The 27,419-nt window shown below is 41.3% G+C and overlaps 1 protein-coding gene and 1 long non-coding RNA gene across 2 annotated transcripts in view; one reads left to right on the plus strand and one right to left on the minus strand.

The window, feature by feature from the left end:
- The window catches only part of LOC130706350 (uncharacterized), a 28,304-nt gene extending 27,190 nt beyond the window's left edge, over nt 1-1,114 (minus strand). The window contains exon 1 of the long non-coding RNA XR_009006605.1: nt 1,019-1,114. This is a non-coding gene — a long non-coding RNA (uncharacterized LOC130706350). The remainder of the gene's footprint in view (nt 1-1,018) is intronic.
- On the plus strand, nt 883-27,386 carry ZRSR2 (zinc finger CCCH-type, RNA binding motif and serine/arginine rich 2). Its single transcript, XM_007198739.3, has 11 exons — nt 883-1,215; nt 1,624-1,703; nt 5,406-5,499; nt 9,559-9,667; nt 9,862-9,948; nt 12,775-12,813; nt 13,420-13,538; nt 19,112-19,325; nt 23,123-23,178; nt 23,958-24,067; nt 26,148-27,386. The coding sequence occupies exons 1-11, from the start codon at nt 1,175-1,177 to the stop codon at nt 26,597-26,599; spliced, it is 1,401 nt and encodes a 466-aa protein (XP_007198801.2). The 5' UTR covers nt 883-1,174; the 3' UTR covers nt 26,600-27,386.
- The last annotated feature ends 33 nt before the right edge of the window (nt 27,387-27,419 follow it).

The following is a 27,419-nucleotide window of genomic DNA, read 5'->3' on the forward strand; positions in this document are numbered from 1 at the left end:
GCAACGTGTCCTTGGGAGAAACACTTTTTTCTTGGTCTTGTCCCTGGCCTTGTATGTGTAAATCACAGTCTAATTATTAGCAGGGTTTATTTTGCTTTCTCAGTCCCTTACTCTAGTTGCCCCAGTTTAATTCCTTGTCACCTCTCACCTAGATTGCGTTATTCCGGCTGTACCCATTATATTGCAAACCAGAGTAATTTACCTAAAACACAAATATGATCACAACAAGCCTCAACTTAAAATCTTGCAACGGTTCTCTGTTCCCTACAGAGCATAGTTAAGGCTTCTTGGAATGGGCCTCCTCCACAACCTAGCCCCAGCGGTATTCAAGGAATACCGCTGTATTCCTTGAAACTTTCAAATTGCCCTTTATATTCGATGGCCAAAATTCTCGCGGTTCTGGCAGATCCCACCTTGTTTCACCTCTTAGTGCCTTTGCTTATGCTGGTTTACCTGCAATTCCATTACCACCCTCTCCACCTGAGTAAAGGTCGTATGCCTTCAAAACAACTCAGGCATCAGAAAGCTCTCCCTGAATCTCCAGGCGGACTATGTTAAGTAATCTTAGTTGCCTGTACCATATTATCTAATCTATGAATTGGTCCTTCTCTGCCTCTAGATTGTAAATTCCTTGGGAGTAGAGGTTGCACCTTTGCAGCCTCGGTAGTTAATTTTGCCTATAGAGCCAGCAGGTGTGACTGGAAGGGGGCGGCGTATGGAGCTTTGTCTGAGGCGTTGATAGGTGGAACCATGGAAGGAGGCAGAGCCTCGGACTGGAAAGCAAGGCGAGCAGCTTGTGTGAGATGAGGCTTTGTGAATGGACGAGGAGAAAAGGGGAGGTGTGACTTTAACTTCTTGGCCACAAGACACCTCACAATGAGGTGGGGAGAGGGAGTGCTGACGCACTGGGGAAGCGCTAGGAGGGAAGAATTACTTACAAGACGGGTTAGGAGCCCCAGAGGATTTTTCGAGAAGGAGACATTTACTTGTGCAGGATTTTGGAAGACGAGCTACCTACCTCCCGTCGTCCGTCTTTGGTCAGCCAGGGGGGAGACATGCTCCCGCCCCCTCTAGCCCGAGAGGCCGCGCAGCGACTGCGACCGCGCGCGGCTGCACACGCCCTCAAGCCCGCCCTTTCCGGCCGACTCTTGCGGGGCGTGGCTGTGCTGGCAAGATGGCGGCGCCCGAGAAAATGGTGATTCCGGAGAAACTAAGGTGAGCTGGGTTGGGGGAGATGAGCTGACAACAAAAGGGGACGGAGCGGACCGAGGCTGGGATGAAGGCTATGCAGGCAGGAAGGCAAGGGGAGCTGGGCGAAGCAGATGAGCCACCGCGGCAGCTCGATCCCTTCCCTGGGCGCGCCCCGGACTGTCCGCGGGCATCTGTAGGCTCAGGGAGGCGAGGAAGGGTACAGGTGATGGGATGGAGAAGGCCTGCCGTCTGCGCATGGGATGGCGAGGTGATGGTAAAAGCATGCTCTATAATTAAAACACGGGAAGCAAGGTTTCACTTTCGAGCACCCAAACGAGTTCCTGTCACTGGGCGCGGAGGAGCGGGGAGGCTCAGGCAGCGTTGCAGGTGCGGCCACTGACGCTGGAGTGTGTTTGTGTCTTGTTTTTCCAGCCACAAAAGGTACAGGGCCGCTCTGAAGAAGGAGAAACGAAAGAAACGTCGGCAGGAACTCGCTCGACTGAGAGACTCAGGTAATGGACTCATCCTGTTTTCTGTGTATGAAACTGCTCCCACGACTCCCGTCCTAACTTGAGGCCCCAGTGTCAGAAGGAAGCCAAATACCGTATCCGAAAAAGAATTGCTGTGGCCACGGCCTCTCAAAAAGTTGTGTTAGGGCTTCCCTGGTGGCGCAGTGGTTGAGAATCCGCCTGCCAATGCAGGGGACACGGGTTCGAGCCCTGGTCTGGGAAGATCCCACATGCCGTGGAGCAACTAGGCCCGTGAGCCACAGCTACTGAGCCTGCGCGTCTGGAGCCTGTGCTCCGCAACAAGAGAGGCCGCGATGGTGAGAGGCCCGCGCACCGCGATGAAGAGTGGTCCCCACTTGCCGCAACTAGAGAAAGCCCCCGCACAGAAACGAAGACTCAACACAGTCATAAATAAATAAATAAATAAATAAAAGAACGTGAATTTCTTTAAAAAAAAAAAAAAAAAGTTGTGTTAGACCCATGTCAGAAACAATGTTAACGTAGTCAAGGGTGGGGGGGGGAAGTCACGGTGAATCATCACCCACTGATTACGTGTTAAGTATTTATGAAGCATCTAATATTACAGGTGCAAGCATTACGAATTATAGCAGCTAGCACAGCCTTTGCACATAGTTAAGTATTCGGTGAATATTTTTCTTTGTAAACCAGCAGGAGTCGAGGGTTTTAGACACTTTGCAAGTTTTTCTTAAACTTCACTAACATGAGAGACCCCTTGTTGACATTATTTAAATATATATGCATAAAATTAGTTGTGAAACTTACTTGATTTATAAAGCAATATACTTACAAATCACAAAACCAAGTGAAATTATACAATTATACATCCAGTAAAATTCATATCTACCTATTTTTTTTTTTTTTTTTTGGCTGCAAGTCGTAAAATGTGAGGTCTTAGTTCCCTGACCAGGATTGAACCAGCGTCCCCTGCAGTGGAAGCTCAGAGTCTTAACCACTGGACCGCCAGGGAAGTCCCCATATCTACATTAATGTAATGTTAGGGATGATAGGAAATAGACGCTCACAACGTGAATATGGTACTGAGTGGAGTTTGGAATGCCACTACTACTGTTGCCCTGTGGTTACTTACCACTTTTTTTTTCCTATTAAAATACTGTGGAACCTTCATCTGTACTGGTGGTGGTGTCATTTGGCCTTCATGGCAGAATCTAACATTTGTATATTAAACCTACCTGTTTAATGAACTTAGTTGTAAAGTTGTATAGTGTAGTTATAAATGCAGATGGAAGCACTGAAATCACGCAGGAGTACTGAGTTATAATGGTTACCATCCACGTTAGCCAGAATATACCTGTTAAATTATCCTAGACAATTCTTGAAGTCCACAGGCTCAAGGAACCAGGATTCTCAGGCCTTGAGAAAATAGCCATGGAGGTTTTACTTACCATTGGAGTTACCCTGTAACTGTTTCAGCAGCAATACTTGGGATATTTAGAATGGAAGGGGCAGTGCGTTGCCCTGCAGCCTGTATTAGCATCTCTTTTTTATTCGTTCAAAACTGGCCCGCTAGAGGCAGGATAAAGCATCAGGGATAAAAGGAAAAACAGGTTAGGTTGGCGTTATTGATGCCCTTAGTGATTCCCCACCCTCCTTAAAGTTTTCAGCTTCCTTACTTTGTTAACCTGTTTTCTTGTAACATGCCCCCACTTTTTAAAAGTCTTCGTTTTCTTTACATATTTTAAATCCAACATATTTCATTGATTTTTTATTCCCCTTTAACTTTGTAAAGTGCATTTGGAGTGAGCCTCTGTGAATAGGCAGGTGGATGTGTGCTTTGGCAGTTTAGTCAATTGAAGGATGCAGCTCGCTGGTCTGCTCGTGATTATATATGGCTAATGGCAGATCCAAGACTAAGCGCTTGTCTCTGGATGGCTGCTCCTGCTTTGGCCTACTCCAGCTCACAGTTCTTAGTGGTGCTTCATGAATACTGCGGTCTACCAAATACTGCTGTGGGTTGTAGCACATGTTGGATGGGCAAACATTACCCAGAAGGCTAGAATATAGAAATATTCTGTAAGAATTGCTATAAGAGTGAGTTGGCAAGTGATTGGTAGAAATTTCTGGAGTATCAACCTCTCTATTACAGGTTGCCTCTTTAGCCCCCAGTTCTACTTGAAATAATCTGAAACGAGCTGCATTATCAGAAATTAAGGTAACATGAAGGATAAAAAGCAAGTTGCAAAATTGTAGCATGATTCCATATACAGTTACATGTATAATACAGTTAGATACACACTTGACCCTTAAACAACATGGGTTTTGAACTGCACAGGTCCACTTATATGTGGATTTTTTTCAATAGTAAATACTGTTGTACTACATGGTCTGCAGTTGGTTGAATCCAAGGATGCAGAACCACAGATACAGAGGAACCATGGATGTGGAGAGCCGACTCTAAGTTATACATGGATTTTCAACTGCGTGGAGGGCCAGTGCCCATTAACCACTGCATTGTTCAAGAGTCAGCTGTATTGTGATTATCTAGGACTGGGTGAGCCTTTGGTTAGACCTATACTTAATATATGTGACAGACAATATCTTTTTCCTTTTAGCCTGAGATCTTCTGTTATATTTCCTTAAGATCACTTCAGTTTTCCTCCTTTTTTTTCCTCAAATTTAAATTCTGAGTAGAAGAGGATATAAATTTTTATTGTATTAAAACTTATTTTCCCATGTTTTTATTTTGAAAATGTTCCATTGTACAGAAAGTTGAAAAAATGTTTCAATAAACATCCATGAGCCCTTCGCCTAGATTTGTCAATTGTTAACATTTTGCCTTACTTTCTCTCTCTATATAGATAGATAGATACATATGTACAAATTTTTTCTGAACCCTTTGCATATCAGTTGCATATACATACCCCTTACCCCTAAATACTTCAGCCTGCACCTCTTAAGAATAAGGACCATAATACTAAACAAATAAAGGAACATTAATTCAGTAATATGATATACAGGCCATATTTAAACTTTCCCAATTCAAGTTTGATTATTTTGAAAAGCTCAAGCCAGTTGTCTTGTGGAATGCCCTGCATTCTAGATTAGTCTGTCTTCTCCTGATTAGCTTCAGGTTACACTCTATAGCAAAATACTACAAAGCTGATGCTGTATAGCTCTCGTTGCATACATCAGGGGGCCTCTCATGTCAAGTTGTTCCACTCCTAATGATGCAAAGTGTGGTCTAAGTGTTTCCAATCAGATGGCTCCATTGTAAAAGATCTTTCTGCCTTTGTAATTAGTACTCATCTGAGGGCTGATATTTTGAGATAGTGTAAATAAATATCCTCTTCCCAAATAAATATCCTCTTCCTACAGTGGGGTGCAGAAGTGAGGACTTTTCTACTTAAGTCTTTCTACATTTTTCAGTTCCCATTCTTCTATACAGGTGGATGTTCCCTCCCACACCTCACCATCTTTTGGGGTATCACTATGGAACCATCAATACATTTTTTAAGTTTAATGTGTTATCTACTACCATTATTGTTCTTTTCAATGTTCACGTTGTTCCAATTTGGGCGGTTGGGGCCCTTTATTATTAGAAAGTTTTAAAAACAGGTTTGTACCATAATTGTAAAGATGAAAAATTGTATATAATTTTTTTCCTGAATTATTGACCAAGGTTTTGTAATATACAGATAGTATACTAAAACATTTACATTCCTTCAGGACTGTCACAGAAGGAGGAGGAGGAGGAGACAGCAGCGGATGCTTTTATTGAAGAACAACGACGAGAAGAAGAGAGGCTGTTGGAGAGAGAGAGGTCAGCACTGATTGAAGCGCTTCCTGCGAACCCAGTTATTTTACTTGAATATCCTAAGTCTTCACTAACTAGGACGGGTCTTCTTTATACAGTCTTATACAAAATAGGTCTTATAAAATACCCTGGATAAACTGTTTAAACCTCTAGCTGATGGGCTGAAAAAAGATATTGTCTTTAAAAAAAAAAAAAGTATTATTCACTCTTTTTGCTCATTGGTAAATGTTTTTGAAAAAAAATCCAAATAATTAAGAAGTGTAAACAGTGAAAGGGCTTCAATAAAGTCAACACACCAAAGATAGCCCCAGTAAGAAGGTAAGAAAGAAACTGTAGATGTACTGTATATGTATATTTCTATCATGGGATGATATTTATACATATTTTTCTATAAATTGCTTTTTTCGCTATATAGGACATTTATTTCAGTGTTGGTGCAGAGATCTAATTCAACCATTTCAATAGCAACACAGTATCCATTGTATGACTGGCATAATTTATTTTCTGTTCATAATTTATAGTTCTCTACTGATGGACATTCAGGTTATTTACTATTAAATAACATTCACTTACCATGTACTATTAATTCACTCTTATTTACTATTAATTTATTATTATTTTACATTCAGGCTTTTTACTTTATAAAAAAGTTGCAGTGAGTATCCATGATTATAAATCCATGGTAATCGTCCTATTATTTCCTTAGGAAAATGCCTAGAGGAGAAGTACACGTAAAAGGTAGGTGGGCAGGTAGAAAGGGCATCCAGATTGCAGTTTGCAGCCTTTCCAAGAGTGAATCAAGGTGCCCATCTCTCCGCACCTTCACTCACACTAGGCATTATCAATTCTTAAAACTCCTTTAGTGAAAAGTTATATTTCATTGTTTCAAATGTACATTTAAAAAAAATTTTTTATTATAGTTGATTTACAATGTTGCATTAGTTTCTGCTGTACAGCAAAGTGTATCAGTTATACATATACATATATCCACTCTTTTTTAGATTATTTTCCCATATAGGCCATTACAGAGTATTGAGAAGAGTTCAAATGTACACTTCTTAATTAGTAGGATTGAGTATCTTTTTATATATTATCTATTTGTAGCTTGCTTAGGTCTTGCACCTTTCTCTTTTGGGATTCATTTTTTTTAAAGTTTGTTGTGTAAGCAATGTTATTACTTGATTAAGGATATTAATCCTTTATCTGTCATGTGTGTGATGTATATTTTTCTCATTTGTCATCAGTCCTAAGTTGGCTTATGGTGTTACTCACATAATTTGATCTCCATGTCATCAATTTCATCATGATATCTGGCCTTGATGTCTGACTTCAAAAGGCCGCCCCCATCCCAAAATGACAAAAATATTCTGCTCTTTTTCTCTTTTGATATTTTTCAGGGGGTAGTTTATTTTTTTTTCCCCAAGTGGTACACAATAATATGAATCTGCTTAATGCTACTCGACTGTACACTTAAATGGTTAAAATGGTAAATTTTATGGTATGTATACTTTGCCACAATAAAAAATAAATAAATAATTTTTTAAAGGAGAAAAAACTTTATAGATCCTGTCTACCTATTTAGTGTGTTCACTGGAAATGTTGCTTCTTTTCTTGTAATTAATTCCTGTTACCCACCTAAGCACGTAAATAGGTGGAAATATCAAAATGCTGGAAAAAAAAAAAAAAGTAGTAATGATTGGGAACAGGGAGTTGGATTCAGCCAGATCTGCATTGCAGTCCTGGCCCTGCTACTTACTAGCTGTGTTCAAGTTGCTTAATCTCTCTAAGCTTCAATTTCCTCGCCTTAAATATGGGCATAAACAGGGACTTCCCTGGTGGTCTAGTGGTTAGGACTCCACGCTTCCACTGCAGGGGGCACGGGTTTGATCCCTGGTTGGAGAACTAAGATCTCCCATGCTGCATGATGCAGCCAAAAAAAAAAAAAAAACATCAATCATAGTACCTACAGCATAGAATTGGGGAGATTAAATGAGATTAATGAGGTGGTAAGTGTATAGCGCTTAACGTAGTGTGAGCAGATAGGAAGTGCTGTAATATCTCTGGTTGTTCTTACTACTAGAGATTTCTGTAATGATAAAGATGATATGTATAGCATGAAATAGGGAAGTCATTTTTTTTGCTTTCCCATTTACTTAGATGCTTCTTTTAAATCACATACACGTGTCTTTGTGTTCCCTTGATTTTTGTTTATTCCTATACGAGTTGCATAATACTTTATTGTTGAAAAGCAGGAAAATTATTTGAAAATACTGAATGGCTTTATGTACTACTTAAAAGCAGGTGTATAGTGTCAAAGGTAAACAGAGCCGGACATTAGTTAAAGTGCAGGAACAGACTTTATTCAGTAACTCCTGACAGTAGGGGAAGAGTTGAGCTCCATTCTGGTTTGTGCAGAGGCGATCTGGGCTTTTAAAAGGGAGAATGAGGAAAGTGAACAGTACCAGGAGTTGGTCCCTGTGAAGGTGACCAGGAAGCTGTGTTCGTTAGTGGGCAGTTAGGGAAGTTAGGGCTTTATCCTCCCACAGAGACTGGGAGCCAGAGGCCTCATCCTTCTTAATGACTGCATTTCCCAGGAATGGCTCTCAGGCCCTTGAGAGAGACCCTTATGAGCTGTAAGAGACACACATTCATAATTACGAGCCCTTTTGAGTAATGCTCTAGGAGAGGGAAGGCAGAGGCCTATTATCAGGTGTTGGCTAGAGCAAACAGTCCATTTTCTAGGCAGCGTTGAGTTTTCTCAGGCAGGCATTTTAATGTGTCTTGGGGGGTGGGAGGTGATGGGGTCATCCTAGGGACACAGCCTTATGCTGCTAAAAGCCATGCTAGAGTTTGCTCAAGTCTCTTAGTGCAGGGGGTTGACAGAGTTATGTGCTCAGAGTTCTAGAGTTCTCAGTATTATATCCAAGTTATTAAGTTTTAAAGTTTGTAACATTTTACTTTTTTGTGGTCTTAAGTATATATACACTTTGGTTCAGTTTATTTACAATGAATATCTTCCTCAAAAGATTCATGAATCAGAGTTCTGCACACTGAAACATCTACATATACTCTATGACATACACAGGAACGTTGACATATGCAACATGCCAGTCTCTACTATGGCTAAAAGATGGGTTCCTAGAATCTGTAGTTGGAAATGGAATACTTTTTCCCATCAAGTATTTGAAATTGTGGTTGGGTCCCCAGACTAGACATAAAACCTTATTTAACTCCTAATGTCCCTGAAGTAATATAGAACAATTTCTCATATTTCATTTTCCTTTTACAAATTCAGTGGGAAAATGCAGTCTAGGTTTTAAACACTTAATCGGCTAATAAACTTTTGAAATATAACCCATCTTTAAGTTGGAAGCTTGTGGTATTGGATATCTGAGACACCATTTTAAGATAAGATCACTCTTTATAATTGGTCATTTCTAAAAATAAACTAGACACCCACTAATCTGTTTTTGTAACTCCTTGTCATCTTTTCTTAAAACCTGTAGCTTTCTTTATTTTAAGGACACGATCACGATGTAGTTCTATTTTTCTTCTCTCAGCAGTTAGGTGCTTGGAGCAAACCACAGGAGAGTCTCAACTGTAAAGAGTAGCAGTCCAAGGGTTTACAGCAGGAGATGCCAGGTTTTTATCGTGCTGCAGTCCTGCGATGGGCACTTTCAAAATGCATAGAACAGGAAGGGTAATACTTTCTGAATGTGAAAAGCTGGATGTTACTCACTTTATTGGCACCTACACATCACTGTGGTCAACCTAAAGGGAAAGCTAGAGTGTCATTGTTTTGTGTAAAGATGTTACAGATAGGAAACGTAGAAGTGGTGATTTTATGCTGTCACCCTCTAGGAGGATAGTTGCTAAAATGTAGTGCTTTTCCAATATCACTAATCATCTCCTGATCCTCTTACCCCCACTTAACTGCTTTCTAGAAAATATCTTTCATGATACTTTCATCATTCCCAAAATGTCATTTGCTATCATATATGTGTGTGGATGTATTTGTAGATTAGTGCCCATTCCTTTTATTTGATCACGTCGTTACATCAATAGGCAAAAATTACATGAGGAGTGGTTGCTGCGGGAACAGAAGGCGCAAGAAGAATTCAGAATAAAGAAGGAAAAGGAAGAGGCAGCTAGAAAACGGCAGGAAGAACAAGAGGTATGGTATTAATCAGATAACCAGTTAACCAAAACGACTCTCATTTAGTTACATACCTTGAACTTTAAAAATCCGGATATTATCCATTTTACCAGTGTTAAAGTTTTTCATTTATTTGCCCCATGTGTGAAATGTTGTAAAAAAGCGAGTCTGAAAAAAAATTACCTTTCTTCTTTCTTTTTTCCTCCGTAAAGAGAAAGTTAAAGGAAGAATGGGAAGAACAGCAGAGAAAAGAGAGAGAAGAGGAGCAGCAGAAGCTACAGGAGAAGAAAGAAAGAGAGGTGATTCCCGTCACAGGAGGATGAACGCAATGCGTATCCTCTTAGTGAGCGGATGGGGCGGGTGCTGGGCTTGAAGGGTAAGCTATAGGCATGTCAGGTTGGGACTTGGTTTTTTCTTTAGAAAGAGTCATGTTTTTAGTTTGGATATACACTAGCGTTTCCTTATGATGCTCTTCTTTGGGTGGGTGCTGTGGCAGACGCCTTAAATGAAGGTTTTTCTTCAACTCTGCCTATCTTACTCTCTATACCAGGGATCGGCCAACTTTTTCTGTAAAGAGCCAGAGTAAACATTTTAGGCTTTATGGTCTGTATGGTCTTTGTTGAAAACGTCCAACTCGGCCAGTGTCCCGTGAAAGCAGCCATAGGTAACACGAAAATGAAGGGTGTGGCCATGTTCTAATAAAACCTTATTGTTTTATTGATTAAAAACAGGCAGCTGGCCCCTGCCTTACACTTTGTACCACTCTAGAGCAAATGGTGTTCTTCGGAGGTTTTGTTGTATATGGGTTGACTTACTTAGAGAATACTATTTTGTATAGTTTCCACCTTTGTTTGATTCATAACAGACTTCACTGCTTTGGACGTGTCGGCAAGAACTAATAGGTTGAAAGAAATCAGAAACTCAAATATTGAGGGATGAGGAAATATTTTTTGTTATTAAATCTTGACTTCCTTTCTAACTTGTGCTATAAAGGCAATTGTAGCTAACCTATAGTTGCTCACACACAAAAAAAGAATTTATAAGGTATATGTATATATCTTCTATATCTTCCAGGATTGTTTTTAAAGATTGCTTTGGTCTATTTTGCTGCTGCTCCTTAACAGTGTATTTATTTAAAGATATCACAACTCATCTTTCCTTGACTGATTCATCAGGATGTATCTTTTCTGTGATAATGCTATGTTTGAATAGCATAAAACTGGGTAATCACCAGATCTTGGGGAAAAATGCATTTGTTTACATCCTGGTCATGATGGGATAGAAGCAACCTTTGTTTCTTTTGTCTCAGGCCATCAGTTAATTCCAGTGCAAATTTTAAACACCCTTATTTGAGTACTGCTTTCCAGATGAGGCAAGATCATGCTAAGTTTTTAGGGGGCAGGAAAATTGTTTGGAGCTTGTCATTTTTTTAATAGAGAGTAATAAATTCCCATTTTAACAGTGGAATGTTCTTCAATTGAGGTCTTTCTGGCACCAGATAAAAGCTAACGCTTTTGTTTCAAAGGAAGTCTGGTGAGACATTAAGGAGAAGTGGGTAAAATGAAGTCGATTCTAAGCATATATAAAGGGATCTGCATTCTGTGTTTCTCCTGTGAGCTAGATGCTTCTCTGGGGGTTGGAGATAGGGCAGCGAAAAAGATCTGTACTCATTGAGTTCGGTGTCTGGATGGCGGAACTGAATATAAGCAAGCAAAAAAGATCATTTTAAGTGCTCTAAAGTAATGTTAAGTGGTATAAAGGAATAAAGCATTAGAAAAAAAAAAGAAAGAAAGCAGAATGTCATGTGACAGAGTGATTGGGGTAGGAAAGTACTTCTTTCGATTGCCTGTCAAGGAAGACTTCTCCAAGGAGGAGCCAATGTGTGAGCTGACACCTGAATGCAGAGATCTCAGAGAGAAGGGCTCCACGCAGAGGGGGGAGGCCTTGAGCGTGCAGCTGAAAGGAGGTCAGGGTGCCTGAATCCTAGAGACCAAAGGAAAGAGCGGCAGGGGTGGGGAGGAAGTCAGGAGGGTAGGCAGGGTCATTCATGTAAGGCCTCCTGGGTGGGAAGGAGGAGTTAGGATTTTACCTAAAGTGTCATGGGAAGCCATTAAAGGGTTTTTAATCAGGGAGTGACTTCATCTAATTTATATCTTTACCTTTAACAGATCATTCTAACTTTTGTGTATAGAATGGGGGGGTGGGGGTGGGGAGTGGTGACCAAGGAGGTAAGAGTGGATATATGGTGACCAGTTAGAAGGCTGCTGTTGCAGACAGGACGTGATGGTGGTTTGGATGTCAGTAGTGCTTAATACAGAGAAGTACAGAGATTTGGGGTGAGTCACAGCACAGTCAGCGGAACTCTAGCTGGTAGGCTGAATGGACGGGGAAGGGAATTCAAGTCATACTTCTAGCTTTTTAGTTTGAGCAGGTGGTCAGATGGCAACACCGTTTACTGAGATGGGGCATTTAGATGGGCGAAGGGTAGGGAAGAGTAAGGTTCGTTTTGAGCACGTTAAGTTACTGTGGACCCTTACGTGGCCAGGAAGAGTTAATCAAGTAAGCAGCTAGACATATGAGTCTTCTATGTAATGCTTTAAGGAGCTAGGGAAGAGAAGTCTGTCGAACATAATTTAAAACTTATTTAAATGCCAAGGAGGTCAAAATTTACTGGCATATTGCAGGACTGACTTTGCCTTATCGGAAAGTTTGAGATTTTTCATCAATCCCAGTTGCTGCTGTTCATGTCATAATGTAGCATCTGTTAAATGTCTGTGATGTTTCAGCTAGCATTGTCTTTTATGATATTCACTAATACCTCATCTTAAAAGCTAGAATGTGGAATATATGTTCAAATCTACTAAATACTATTACTGAAATTATTAGAAGACTGTGTTTTGCAATGTGTGCTGTTAAATGTCCTAGTTGAATGAAGATTCTCAGCTATATGTCTTTTGAAAGCTTTTCAGAAGATCTGTGCTGTAGAAAGCAAATTAGAACCTGAAGCCTTTTGTGTGCGTAAGTTTTTTTAAAATTGTGACACATGAGATTCTTAACCAGAGAAACCAGATGTGACTTACCTGACTTTGAGGTTTTCATTAGTCCTATGTTTGCACCATTTGTAGGAAGCTGTGCAGAAGATGCTGGAGCAGGCTGAAAATGAGGTATTTTCAAAACCTTTCATTAAGAATTTGAGACCGATGAACATTTCTTTAAAAACAATACTTCCAATAATGTTAATTTCGTGGTAAGCTACTTAGATCCTGTCTGAATGTGGGAATCACCCGTGTGGCTCTGTGCTTTGTACAGCAGCAACAACAAAATTGAACTGATGAACAAAAGCAAAGATCACCCTGGTGGACTGGACTTGTTTATAGTCCTTAAAGTGTGTGTAACCAGCATCACACACTCTTACGCCCAGATGGATGGTTCAACTTGATTCACAGTAACTTAGATTGCTCTCACGGGGTGGTTCGCTAAGAAGTCCTTCGACCCTTTTCGGAATGGATGGACAGAAGGGAAGCCTGGGTGACTGCTCCTGGTAGCCATAGTGATGCCTGATGATGGGCAGTGACGGGGAGCCAGGAGAGACATATAGCCCCTGTCTCATGACAGTTGTTTGTAGAGTCTAGATTGTGTGACACAACTTGAATGTGTATATTCTTACATGAATCTGTTTTTATTTTTGACCAAAATATTTGAATACCTTTTACACATTTACTTCTTCATGGATTTTTAACACCAAGTAAAGTCATGGTTATTTTTAACAGTTGGAAAATGGCACCACATGGCAAAACCCAGAACCACCCATGGAATTAAGAATAATGGAAAAAGATCGAGCCAATTGTCCATTCTACAGTAAAACAGGAGCTTGCAGATTTGGAGACAGGTAACCAGTTTTGCTTTATTGTGTCAGAGTTAAGTGACTCAAAATGTTGAGGTTTTTGAGTTGGCACGGGCTGGAGTTTGAAATGTTCACAGGCAGGCGTCTGCTGCATTCTTGCTGCTGCTCCAGTTCCCCCAGCTGAGCATCCCCTGCTCCCTCCACACCCCATACCTCTTCTGTGGGTGGGCTTAGTCCAGTTCTCTGGCAGGGCTTCCTTTGCATTCCTCCCACAGCTATCTGAAGACCTTTTGCTTTTATTTTCTTCCTGCACTTGTATTAGTCCACATGGGACAACTGGGATGGGGAGATAATCTATTTCAAAAGACTGGAGCAGTCTGGCTTTATTTTTTGAATGGCAAACACTGTACACAAAAGAGGCTTTAAAAACTGGCATGCCCAAAGGGATATCTGTGAAAGACAGGATCCGAGTGAGTAGAGGAAAATTCTAATGTGCGTTCTCAGTCTGCTCTGATTCAGGAACAGACACCAGGTTCAACATCTGGCTTTAGCGGCTGTCAAGGTGGGAAAGTTACTTAAGCCCTCTGTGCCTTAGTTCCCTCACCTGTAAAATGGGGATTAAAAGCAGTACCCCTCTTCTAAGGCGGTTGTGAGTGAATGCAGGGAAAGCAGGGAGAACATGGCAGGCCCATGGCAAGTTCTGAGTGTTTGCTCGTATTTTCATTTTGTTACTGTTGCCCTTATTCTCTGAGACACTCTGGTTCCCTCCCTCTTTTGGATCAATGATTTTAAAACAAGACATTCATGTGGAAAACTAAGTGTTGATGTTTTCATTCATTTAGCAAATATTTAAATACCAACTGTATGCCAGGCAATGGTGAGTTTTATAATTTGGCTTGTTTATGAATGAACAGCTTAAAGTAGATAAATAATTCATAATGGTGAATAAATCCATCTGAGGCAAAATCTAATTATTACTTTTCATTCTGCAGAAGAAAAGATCTAATTATATCTTAGTGTCCTATTCATCATAAAAAGGGATATGAATAGGCAAATTCATATGTATTTAATGAGAAACTGTGTGTTGTCTCTCATGTTTATTTTATTCATAAAATTATCCATGCTGTTTTATTTCCTTCTTTGAAAATATGATCCTTCTCTAGCTTTCTCTTTCTTTTTTAATTTAAGCCCTCACATCATTTTACATTTTTTAAGAACAGTGGTTCTCAACCCTGGATGCACACTAGAATCATTGAGAAAGCTTGAAAAAAATTATTTCCTACCTCAAATTGAGTAAATCAGAGTTTCTGAGACTTGGGCACCCGAATTTCTGAAATGTGCTCAGGTGTTTCTGATGTGCCCAGGATTGAGAGTCACTAATGTAGGATTTGTGACTCCTCTTATACTTTATAGCTGGGATTGTATATGCCCAGAATATCTGTGAAAGGATTCACAGGATCCGGCCAATAGTGAAAGTCTCCTCTTGAGGAACTGGGAACTAAGGAGGGGAGAAAGACTTTACCCCCCTTCGTATCCTTAGAAGTGTTTCCCAAATGTATGTTTGATTTCATCAAAATAGTAATGATTGATGTAAAACATCCCCCACCAAAGAAAAAATGTACAGTGAATTACCTTTGAAAGACAGTTGAGACTCAATGTGAGTTCACCTTTGCATTGGCGGAGGTGGGGTAGGGGTGGGGGATTGAGCCAAATTGTATGTAAGGTTTCCCAGCTGCAGGAGTCCTCAATTATGATATGTCTCTAACATTTCCCTAAATGTGAAGACTTGTGGTCATCGGATTCTGGAGTCTTCTGTTGGGCATAAGTGAGAGAAGGGGAGATGTCCTAAGTGGTTCCAGGAAATCAGTTGACAGTACTTATTTGTGAAAAGGGGAATGGACTGTCAGGCTCTCAAAACCCATCCCTGAGAGCCATTTCAAGGAAATACTGACGGTGGTCAGATTAGTTTGTGAACCTTTCTTAATATATTCACAGGCATGCGAAATTTCACCATCACAACTATCAAAAAAAAAGTATGAGAGCGATTTGGGTATTTGCATGATTCAAGTGATCAGTTGTGAAATAAGATTCCATGAAACCAGCAGTTACAAAATCCAGCACCATCCCTTCAAACAAAGATACTGCTCCCCTTTCACAGAGAGCCCCAGTGACTTGCTCCAGATCATACAACTGTTCTTTTCTGTTAAGGTCTGTCACATCATCAAGCACTCCCATAGCTAAGCATTTCTTTGGTTGCTTTGTTTTTGTAATTAGTACGAGTTTGATTCTAGAACCTTTCTGCACTTGGAGTCACAGCTTTGAGGGGAGTTCAATTTTTTTTTTTTTTTGGTCCTAAAAGAACATAATCACTGATGAAAAGTAAAATTTATTAATCAGAGTAGTTATTTATACCTCACTTGTTTCCAGAAGTGACTTAAAGAAGGCTCACAGGGCTTCCCTGGTGGCACAGTGGTTAAGAATCCGCCTGCCAATGCAGGGGACACGGGTTAGATCCCTGGCCTGGGAAGGTCCCACATGCCGCGGAGCAACTACTGAGCCTGAGCTCTAGAGCCCACAAGGCACAACTACTGAGGCCACGTGCCACAACTACTGAAGCCTGCACGCCTAGAGCCCGTGCTCCGCAACAAGAGAAGCCACCGCAATGAGAAGCCAGCGCACCGCAACAAAGAGTAGCCCCCGCTCACCGCAACAAGAGAAAGCCCGCACACAGCAATGAAGAACCAACACAGCCAAAAATAAATAAATAAATAAATTTATAAAAAATAAAATAAAGAAGGCTCACAATCTACTACACTAAGTTTAATAAAATAAAAGAAATTGAAAGCAAGGAAAGGAGAAGAAAGTGAGTTATTGTGAACGTACAATACATTTGGCTTTGGAGTTGTATCCATCCCAGGCAGAAATGAGCTATGTAGTTCTTACCAAAAAGGAAATGAGTGGGATCTCTGGAAAGACAAAGATCTTCCAGGCATCAGAGTGTAAATGTTCCTCCCATGGAATACTGTATAAAGACATTGAGTAGGAAGGTGGGCAGTAACTTTGATAGATGGTTTATTAACAGTTGCATATGTAATTTTCATGAGAATATTTCTCACAAAGACCTTCGGTAAATAATCACAGCCTACCTTTAGCATGTAGCTTGATTCGGTAAAGGACAAAGGTAGTGGGTGCCTGGAGTGCTCCCCTGAAAAAAGAAAAAGAGGCATAGGCAGTTAGCTCTACCTGAGGGGGCATTTGGAGACCCATGCCATTTATTGGCTGTCCTTTGGTTAAGGTAATGTCCAACTACATGATTTTGTGGCAGTCTTACTGGATTCAAGGATCTGAGTAAATAGCATGGCCTAAACCAGGAGTCCCCAAACATGGCTAACCTTCAGGACCAGGTGGGGAGTTACTCTGAAAACATGGGTTTCCCACTCTTTGAGGTCTGAACAGATGGTCTAGGGGAGGACCTGAGAAATCTCAGTTCTTCCCAGGTGATTCTGAGAATCACATGGGTTTGGTACCACAACTTTAGACTGCCTTCCCAAATATCTCTTGTCTTAGCTGACTTTTCAGTAGAACCTGTAGGGCTGGCCTTAAATACACTCAGATTATATGGACTATCTCTAGGCCAAGTGGGATTTTTCCCTAGATGGGGACTTTGGCACTGTTCCAAAACTCACAAATGTTCACTTGACATCCTGGGTACTAGAGCCAAGTTCATTCAGATATGATAATCCCATGAGAATTTTAACCTTGTTAAATTGGTTTCTCCTTTAATTCTGTATGTGCTTCATACTTGTAAAATTCTGGTTCTGCTAACACTGCCAACCAGGTTGAATCCTCGTTCTTTTTTCTGTGGGTATTTGTCCTTGGGAAGATGGATCTCATTACAAGGTCTCTGACTGAATAATCTAGGAGGGTCCTTTGAAAAATAGAAAATTTCACTTTAATGAACACAGATTGCACGTTTCTGAGCTGGGCATGGTGTATGCGGGGCATTCTGTGTGCATTGTCTCACTAGGTGTACAGATGTATGTTACAGACAATGGAAAGTGAGCATGAGTTAAACATTTATTCATTTCAGGGCCATTGTATTTTTCTGACACCTGCCTTGTTTTTCAACTTTTTTTCTTCCAAAGTTCTGGGGATTTTTTTTCTAAAATTTTTGTTTTAACTAATTTTTTTTTTTAACTAATTTTTAAACTAGAAATTTAATCAGGAAAATTTTGACGATTTGGAATCTTAAGCTGCATTTTTTCCCTTCATTTTACTTGAGGAGAAGGAAGTAAATAAGAAAGTAAACTCATATAAAAGATTTTTTAAAAAAATTACTCAGTTAAACCCGGTCCAGTTTAAGCTATGAAAAGAAAATTGTTCTTCACAACGGTTAACCTCCTTCATTAAAGACAAATTCTTTACATTTAGCACATCATATAACACACAGGCAGTAGACTGTCGATTAGCTCGGATCTCTGGGATCTTCTCTCCCCAGCCATGTGACCTGGGTACGTGTGCTTCTCTAGGCCTCACTTTCTTTCTTTCAAAGTGGAGAAAATACTAGCCCTGGCTGTCCTAACAGGTTGCAAGGATCAGAAAAAGAATATAAAAATGCCATGAAAACTATGAAATGCGTTCCATTTAGCTGAGACTCTCAGAATACCGTTCTCTAAGTGTCGGGTTTGTTGGCGATTGTATGGAACCAGGATTGTACTGTTCTCACCTTGTCCGGAGTCCCATGCTCGGTGTCTGTGCGCCTTTCATCACGGTCCGTCATGCCCACGCATCTCCTCTTTCCCTGTGCTTCCACATGTGTAAGGCTTCCTGAACTTCAGTAAAAGGCAGCTGAATGGCATCTGAACTTGGAAATAATTCCTGACCTTACATTTTAATGAGACCCAATATATTGGTCAGTTTTAGAACAGTTTTTTTTTTTTTAAATGCTGGATACTATTTTTTTAATAAATTTATTTATTTAATTTTTTTTAAATTTTTGGTTGCGTTGGGTCTTTGTTGCTGCGTGCGGGCCTTCTCTAGTAGCGGCGAGCGGGGGCTACTCTTCATTGCGGTGCACGGGCTTCTCATTGCGGTGGCTTCTCTTGTTGCGGAGCTCGGGCTCTTGGCGTGCGGGCTTCAGTAGTTGTGGCACGTGGGCTCAGTAGTTGTGGCTTGCGGGCTCTAGAGCTCAGGCTCAGTAGTTGTGGTGCACGGGCTTCTCATTGCGGTGGCTTCTCTTGTTGCGGAGCTCGGGCTCTTGGCGTGCGGGCTTCAGTAGTTGTGGCACGTGGGCTCAGTAGTTGTGGCTTGTGGGCTCTAGAGCTCAGGCTCAGTAGTTGTGGTGCACGGGCGTAGTTGCTCCACGGCATGTGGGATCTTCCCAGACCAGGGCTCGAACCCATGTCCCCTGCATTGGCAGGTGGATTCTTAACCACTGCACCACCAGGGAAGCCCTTAGAACAGTTTTAAGTGTTGAAATTTAAAGTCTGAATGGGGTTTATCATCTTACAGTTCAGTTGAAACAGCTAAGTTGCTTCAGTCTTTATCTCAGTTTAAGGCAAGCCTTTTATGTGTAATTTCTCACCATTGGAATGCTGAAGTTTTTCCTTCATACGCAGGTGTTCACGTAAGCACAATTTTCCGGCATCAAGTCCCACCCTTCTTATTAAAAGCATGTTTATGACATTTGGGATGGAGCAGTGCAGAAGGGACGACTATGACCCCGACGCAAGTCTGGAGTACAGCGAAGAGGAAACCTACCAGCAGTTCCTGGACTTCTATGACGACGTGCTCCCCGAGTTCAAGAACGTGGGAAAAGTGATCCAGTTCAAGGTGGGCACATGCAGTGCGTGTGGAGGACGGGACTAGTTCGCCTCCCTCTGAAGCACCGGATGGGATGGGAAAGCGAGGGCACAGGCTCTCCGCCTGGGTGGGACGTGTGCTGTGTGGAGGGCCTGGCGTCATGTTGGAAGGAAATGTTAATTCTTTTCTCTCCCTCTCCATCCACCTCATTGCCAATACGGTAGAGGTACTACTTGAAATCTTAAACAGGTACTAGCATGACATTTCCTGGGTTCTGAGGTTTTGATGGGAAAAGATATTGCATCCATTCAGTACCTTTATGGTCCCATTCTTTTGCAGCCTGTGAATTCTCTGCATAAGGTCCTCTGCAGATAGGTATCCAAGCGTTCACTTAGGGGCTGCGTATGATGCGGAATGCCCTCCCTCCCGTGGTCGGTCTCCCCTAGAGCCATGGAGAGCAGAGTGTGACAATCCTCTACTTACTCCAGCTACCGAGGTGGTTGATTTGTTGTTACTGTATTGTGTTGATGGTGCCTGCTTGCAGCTTCCACCCAAGGTGCACGTTCTTTCTTCTGGAGCTACCCAAGAACATAAACCTTGATTCCTTTTCCTTTTTTATTTTTACTTTGTTTTTATTCACTGGATACTCTCAATACGGAACATAGTGTTCCCAGAGTCATGGTTTGTGATGCAGCATAGGGGGTAAAAGAAGTGTTCAGATTACAGAGTTATTTTAAAACGTTCCTTAAAGCAAGCGTGAAGTCAGGTGTAATGGCTGCTGGTCCTGGGCCCAGTGGTCAAATCGTAACACGGTGAAGCCTCCTGCTGTCTGCGATTTGATCAGATCCAAACCCGAATGATTTTGTTATGTTAGGATGGGGGAAATGGCCCATAATTTGGAAAGAGATAGGAATTAAGCTGTGAGTTTTTTCTGCTAGTTGGAAATGACAGTGGAAAGTTGGAATAGCCAAGAAACAGAGTAACTGCGGCCCTCGTGAAATTCAAGGCTATCCTTCTTTCTACTGATTTCAAGATTTTAAAAAATTCTTTCAGAATTTCTCTTTCCCCTTTACCTTTTCTTTCTGTTGCATGCACTTTCCCGTCTTCACAGTACTTCTAAGTGCCTGGCCACAGACGACTCGGTGCCACGTGAGAAGCACCGCTGAGGAGCTGGTGTGGTGACTAGCCGTGGGCTCTTTGCCTCTTTGTGCCTTTTCCTCATCCCGAAAGGGCGAGGACTGGACTACATCAGTGTTTTCCCTCATGGGGTCCCTACATCATACTGCTTCTGGGAAGTTAGTGCTGGAGCTGCTTTCAGCACCTCAGGCTGCTTAATGGAAATCACCCCCATTATCTGCGACAGGCCGTACCTACTAACCATGGGTTTTTTTTTTTTCCTTTTGTTGAGAATTCTGTCAGCCAGGCTCATGCTAATCACATTGGCAGTTATAAATGGAAAGCTGTTTAATAAATTTTTAGTAGAAAAATTTCCAAAACATCAAATTCATCATGGAAAATTAATACCAGGTCTTTGGGAACCACGGGCTTAAATGATCTCTAAGGGCCCTGGTGCGGCTGACGTGGCCTCCTGAGGCCTTTCAGTCTTCCTTCTCTCTCTCTCTCTCTCTCTCTCTCTCTCTTTTTTTTTTTTTTTTAAAGATTTCGAGAGGCATGTGGGATCTTAGCTCCCTGACTCCCTGACCAAGGATCAAACCCGCACCCCCTGCCTTGGAAGGCGGAAGGCGAAGTCTTAACCACTGGCCCACCAGGGAAGTCCCCAGTCTTCCTTCTTTTTTTTATAAATTTATCTATTTATTTATTTTATTTTTGGCTGCATTGGCCTTTGTTGCTGCGCACAGGCTTTCTCTAGTTGCAGTGAGCGGGGGCTACTCTTCGTTGCGGTGCGTGGGCTTCTTGTTGCAGTGGCTTCTCTTGTTGCGGAGCACGGGCTGTAGGTGCGCGGGCTCAGTAGTTGTGGCTCGTGGGCTCTAGAGCACAGGCTCAGTAGTTGTGGCGCACGGGCTTAGTTGCTCCACGGTATGTGGGATCTTCCTGGACCAGGGCTCGAACCCGTGTCCCCTGCCTTGGCAGGCAGATTCTTAACCACTGCGCCACTAGGGAAACCCCCCCACCCCAGTCTTCCTTCTAAGGATGGTGTCAGTCAGTACGCATCCTGCCTCTCTTGGGATGCTCTAATAAAAATACTCTGCAACTAAGTTGTAAAATTATATTGATAGATTCATTTTGAAAAGAAATGCTAAACATTAGTATGAATATTTGAGGACCTTTTTATACCGTTATGTAAAACGAAATCAGATTTGTCATTTTTTAAGACAAATGGTCAATGTTCAACCTCACTAGTAATGGGAACAGTGCATATTAAAATGAGATGTTATTCATACCCATCGGGAAAAAAATTATGAATTCTAATATCAAGCATGGGTGAGGTTGTGCAAATTAGTAAAACCACTTTAGAGAGCAGTTTGTCAGTACCTAGTGAGGTTGAAAGTACATGGAACCTACAAATCAGCATACTACTTCCAGTCATGCACACTAGACAAAGTCCTACTGCCCAGAGACGCATTCAGGCATGCTGACTGCATCGCTGTTTGTTGATGAAAAATTGGAAGCACCTTGGATATGCATCATTAGAGGAGTGGATAAATAAATTTGATAATTTGATATAGCCAGTATTCAGTAGTTTAAAATGAGTCATTAAGTTTACATGATTACATCTTGAAAAAAGGATGTGAAATAAATATTATTTATATACAATTTTAAAATGTACAAAGCCATACTGTATATTGTTTATCAATATATATACGTGCTTCTTAGCATATATGTACATAAATATGTGTATACCCATATGTACATAACAGACATACACTTCTTTGTATGTCTATACATAATATATGTATATATTTCATGGCACACATATGATATATGTGTATATGCCTGTCTGTGTGTATGTATGGCTGTGGGTGTTGTGTCTGTGTAGATAGGGGTGTGTGTGTGTGTGTGTGTGTGTGTGTGTTTGGAATGTGAAGGATACACCCAACCTCAGGATAGTGTTCATCTGTGTGGTGGAGGAGAGAGAAGAATAGGATGGAAAGGCTTCAACTGGGTCTTTCATGTTTTATGTATTTAAACATTCTCAGTCAAAAATGGAAAATGTTAGTGTTAAATCTGGGTGGTGTATATAGGGGCTGATTTCTAGTCTCTATTTTTTTTTCTTTTTTTAAAATAGTCTCTGTATCTTTATGCACGTGTGAAATATTTCATATCTTTGGACAAAAAAGTCAGGATCAACAGGGATCAGGTATTTGGGGCCTGCAGCACTACTATCTGCTGAAGTATGCCTTAAGTAGACGTGAGAGTGGGGTAGTATCTTAATTTTGGAATCTTTGATTGATAACAACTTTTGGTAATGTTGGCCTGGACAAAAAATGCATTTGATGACTGGAGGGCTTCTTTTCCTTAGGTTTTTGTCTTGTTTTTTTTTTTTTTTTTAATTTATTTATTTATGGCTGTGTTGGGTCTTCGTTTCTGTGCGAGGGCTTTCTCTAGTTGCGGCAAGTGGGGGCCGCTCTTCATCGCGGTGCGCGGGCCTCTCACTATCGCGGCCTCTCTTGTCGCGGAGCACAGGCTCCAGACGCGCAGGCTCAGTAGTTGTGGCTCACGGGCCTAGTTGCTCCGTGGCATGTGGGATCTTCCCGGACCAGGGCTCGAACCCGTGTCCCCTGCATTGGCAGGCAGATTCTCAACCACTGCGCCACCAGGGAAGCCCTGTTTGTTTTTTAATGATGCAATTCTTCATTGCTCCTTAGGTCAGCTGCAACTGGGAACCTCATCTGAGGGGCAATGTGTATGTTCAATATCAATCGTAAGTATTCTGAACATAAACATCTTCACGTTTGTCACAATATAGTGTTGTGATTACATTGACATCTGGGTTTTTTCCACTGAATACATAGCTTTCATATGCATGGTATTTTTAAAAATGTATATATTAAGAGCTGACCTAGAAATATGGAAGGGATTAGAAAATTATACATTTGTATTTCATTCTTCGTATACTTAGAGAGTTTTAAATTTTTTGCAATATAGTTAATTTTTTACTTATATGATTTTAAAATTAAAACACAAACTGAAAAGGGGTAACTAGAATAGAGAACCCCAAATAAAAGCCCGAAATAATTTCGGTGTGCATTTGGCCCGCTAAGAGAGCAAGCAGTTAGTGTGTTGTTTCTGCTCCTCTTGCTGTTTGCCTGTGCCGCCATGGCTAATGGGATAAATTAACCATTGTATTGCATAATAGGAAGGACAGCGATCTGAGCTGAGAAGGAACAGGCACTGACAATGGAAAACACTTCTGCATTTTTAATGGTCCAATCTTTTGGTTTAAGAAGCTTTGACTCAAGTCGATTTCCTTGCATGAAAACCTCTGGGAGGGTTAGTAAAAAAAACTAAAAAACAAAAGGGTTCCTGAATAAATTGTGAGCTTCAGGACCTTGAATGCTGTAATGAGGAGTCCCTAGGTAGCACAAAAGCAGTGAACTAGGTGGTCCTACAGTAAACAAATACAAGGGTTAATTAACAATAGGGTTAATTTGCATATTAGAAAGTTACTCTAAAGTGCATCCTTTAATTTGTGGTTTAAAGGGAAGAAGAATGCCAAGCAGCCCTTTCTCTGTTTAATGGACGGTGGTACGCAGGACGACAGCTTCAGTGCGAATTCTGCCCAGTGACCCGATGGAAAATGGCAATTTGTGGTAAAATACAATATGACTTTTTTCCCCACTGTTCCACTGTCATATAAAGGGATAGTCTTAGGAAAAAAACCAACCTTTTAAAGGTGTGAAGCACAGCTTTTGCCTCACCTGGTAGATGAGCAGAGATCATTATATAAAGTACATCACATTTTAGACCTGTAACCGACCTTGTGGGTCACTTTATGGATGAGGTGACTGGGGTCACAATGTATAGGTGACAAAGTTGGTGCTCGAAGTCCTGGGCTCTGCAGGAAGCCTGAGAAGTTGTGTCTATCAGGGACACCGTCTCCTGATTGCAGTCTCAGAAATGTTTTCTATTCATTGGCTCCTCACTTGAGCTGGGTTTTTTTCCCATCTTTATCCCTAATGAACCTTCTGTCATCTTTGCCACCTAAAACATTACCTATGACACTTCCTGCCTTATTGAAATACAAGCTTTTGTGTCATAAAGATTGATTATAGCTGTAGAACCTGGTCAGGGCACATTCAGTCGGGCTGACTCATCAGGCAGTAGCTGCCAAATCAGGAAATGAGTCAGTCCTTTGAGTAGCTGGCAATTTTGAAGGGCTCGTTCTGTTTTGATTTCTATCAGATGGGCTTCGCTGAACCATTTCTTATTGAAGTGTTCCGGGAGCTACGAGAGGAGCTGCCCGTGCCTTAGGGGACCACTTCCCTTACCCTTTGCTTTGCTTTGCTTTATACTCACCTGCTTAAAACCTCTTATTTCAAAATCTATAATTTATAAAGTCTGAATCTTTGGCAACCCGGTCTTAATGGATGCTCTCACTTAAAAACCATTTATTTGAAGGGAGAAAAAAAAGGAATTTAGAATTCCTTGCTTTGGCAAACCAGAAGAACCATTATGCCTGATTTAAAGACTGGGGTGCTGTAAGAGATGGGTCTTTTTTCTCCATTTCAGTGAGGCGCTTCTGAGTGTGACTTTGACTCCCCCAAAGCAGGAGACTATTTATTTCACTTGTTATTTTTTAAATAACAGCTTTATTTTTCCTAGTAACTAATGAGCATTTTGTCGTGTCCTTATTATTGGATTATTGGCCACTGTATATCATCTTTGGACAGATGTCTGTTCAGATGCTTTGCCCATTTTTCATTAGGTTATATGTCTTATTGAGTTGTAAGAGTTCTTGAGATATTCTACAGACAGGTCCCTTATCGCAGATATGATTTGCAAATATTCTCTCCCATTATGTGGGTTATCTTTTCACACTGATGTTGTCCTTTGAAGCACAAAAATTTTTAATTTTGAGGCAGTCCGATTTTTCTATTTTTTTCTTTTTTTGCTTGTGCTTTTGGTGCCATGTCTAAGAATCCATTGCTTACCCCATGTCACGAAGATTTACTTGTATGTTTTCCTCAAAGAGTTTTATAGTTTCATAGCTTACGTTTAGGACTCTGATCCATGTTGACTGACTTTTTGTATATAGTGTGTGGTATGGAGGTATTTCACTTTTAACTCTTTTACATATTTAGGGAATTAACCGCTTTTAAAAAAGTTTGAAAATCCCCAAAAGATCTCTAAATTGTTCAAGTAGATTTCACCTTTGACAAAAATCTTCCATGTTAAAAGCACCTGGTAAATTTAAAGCATTAGGCCAGTGTTTATCATCTTGAAGTATAAGAAAATACAGGATCTTTTACTTATAATAGGTTCTTTCTTTTGGTCAGTGCTTTGGTCCTCCCACCACCGTGCCCTCAAAGCATGTTGCCAGGGGGACTCCCAGGGCTGGTTCTTCAGTGTTAATTAGGGGTCTACATTGTCAGTCAGCAGGATGGTAAAACCCTAGAAAAAATAATGTGGTCGCCATTGGTTCGGTTGCACTCCACACCATAATCCAGTAGGGGAACGGGGCATTCTGGTTAATTAAAAGTTCTGATCTGTTACTTTTCACAGTGCCCTTTGTTAGAGCATTGAATATTTTTGAAATTCGGGGAACCCAAACTATGACATCAATGTACGTAAGGAGAAAATAGTCCTATCACAAGCGAACATCAGAAATGTACCTTCTGAAAGGGATGAAGTGCCAGCAGTAAATGCCGTTTCCTCACTGTGCCACTGCAGGTTTATTTGAAATACAGCAGTGTCCAAGAGGGAAACACTGCAACTTTCTTCACGTGTTCAGAAATCCCAACAATGAATTTTGGGAAGCGAATCGAGACATGTACCTGTCTCCGGATCGGACTGGCTCCTGCTTCAGTAAGAACTCAGAGAGGAGGGAGCGGCTGGGCCGCCACGATGACTACTACAGTAGGCCACGGAGGAGGAGGAGCCCCGGGCCGGCCCACTCCTACAAGAGGAACGGGGAGGCCGAGAGGAGGAGGAGGAGGAGGAGCCACGGGGGCAAGAAATCGCACAAGCACACGTCCAAAAGCCGGGAGAGGCACAGTTCCCGAAGCAGAGGGAGGAAAAGGGGCCGCAGCCGTGGCCGGGGCAGCCGCAGCCGCCGGAGCCGCAGCCGGAGCTCCTCCAGGTCCAGGAGCCGCGGCAGGAGGACGTCGGGGAGCCGAGACTGAACTCTGCAGAGTCCCAAATCCAAATAAACTTACCATGTCCTTCAGTGATTGTACACCTTATTTGTTATGGCGGCTGCGTAGTTGGATAGAGGGCTCTCAGCTCATGTGGGTTAGCAAGTCTGGCAAAAGCCTATGTAGCCTGGAACCCTATTTAAAAATACTTTTATTCTCTGGTAATCAGTGTGCTTACTATAGAAAACCTAGAAAACGTAAAATGTATACAACACAAATTATTTATAATCCTGACCCTTAAAGATAACCAGTTAACACTGGAGCATTGCTTTAAGTCTTTTTCTCTCTTATGGGAGTATGGGTGTGTACACATTTTTTTTACACAAAGATAACATATGGCTGCAGTTGAATATGCTTTTTTTCACACCAAACATTGTCCTATTTCATCAAGCCCTAGTGTTACTGTTATTTTTACTCACTGCATAGTGTGGATCTATTAGTTTATTCAACAGTATCCCTATTGTTGGACTTTTAAGTTATTTTAAGTTTTGCACTATTAAAGAATCCTGTGCTATAAACAGTCCTGTGGTGGATTTCCTTAAATACTTTCATACATTACTGGTCATTTCCCTAGGATAAATTACATCAAGAAATATGAATACAGAAGTCTTTCCAGATTGCCCTCCATAAAGACTACAAAAAAATTTACCGTCAACAATAAATTTTGCTGTTCCTGCAGCAAATTACTGTAACCTTTGCCGGTTTGGTAAATTTTATGTGTTTATTCATCTCTGTACATATTGGCTAAGCCAAACACTTTTTTCTGTATTTAATGGGCATTAAGTTTGGTTGTTTGCCCCAAATTATT

This window comes from Balaenoptera acutorostrata, chromosome X, assembly GCF_949987535.1.
Source record: "Balaenoptera acutorostrata chromosome X, mBalAcu1.1, whole genome shotgun sequence".
Lineage (NCBI taxonomy): Eukaryota > Metazoa > Chordata > Mammalia > Artiodactyla > Balaenopteridae > Balaenoptera > Balaenoptera acutorostrata.

Coding starts and splice junctions, on each gene's coding strand:
- ZRSR2 (XM_007198739.3), top strand. CDS start 1,175: ATGGCGGCGCCCGAGAAAATGGTGATTCCGGAGAAACTAAG. Junction 9,668..9,861: donor AACGGCAGGAAGAACAAGAG/GTATGGTATTAA, acceptor TCCTCCGTAAAG/AGAAAGTTAAAGGAAGAATG. Junction 24,068..26,147: donor ATGGAAAATGGCAATTTGTG/GTAAAATACAAT, acceptor GTGCCACTGCAG/GTTTATTTGAAATACAGCAG.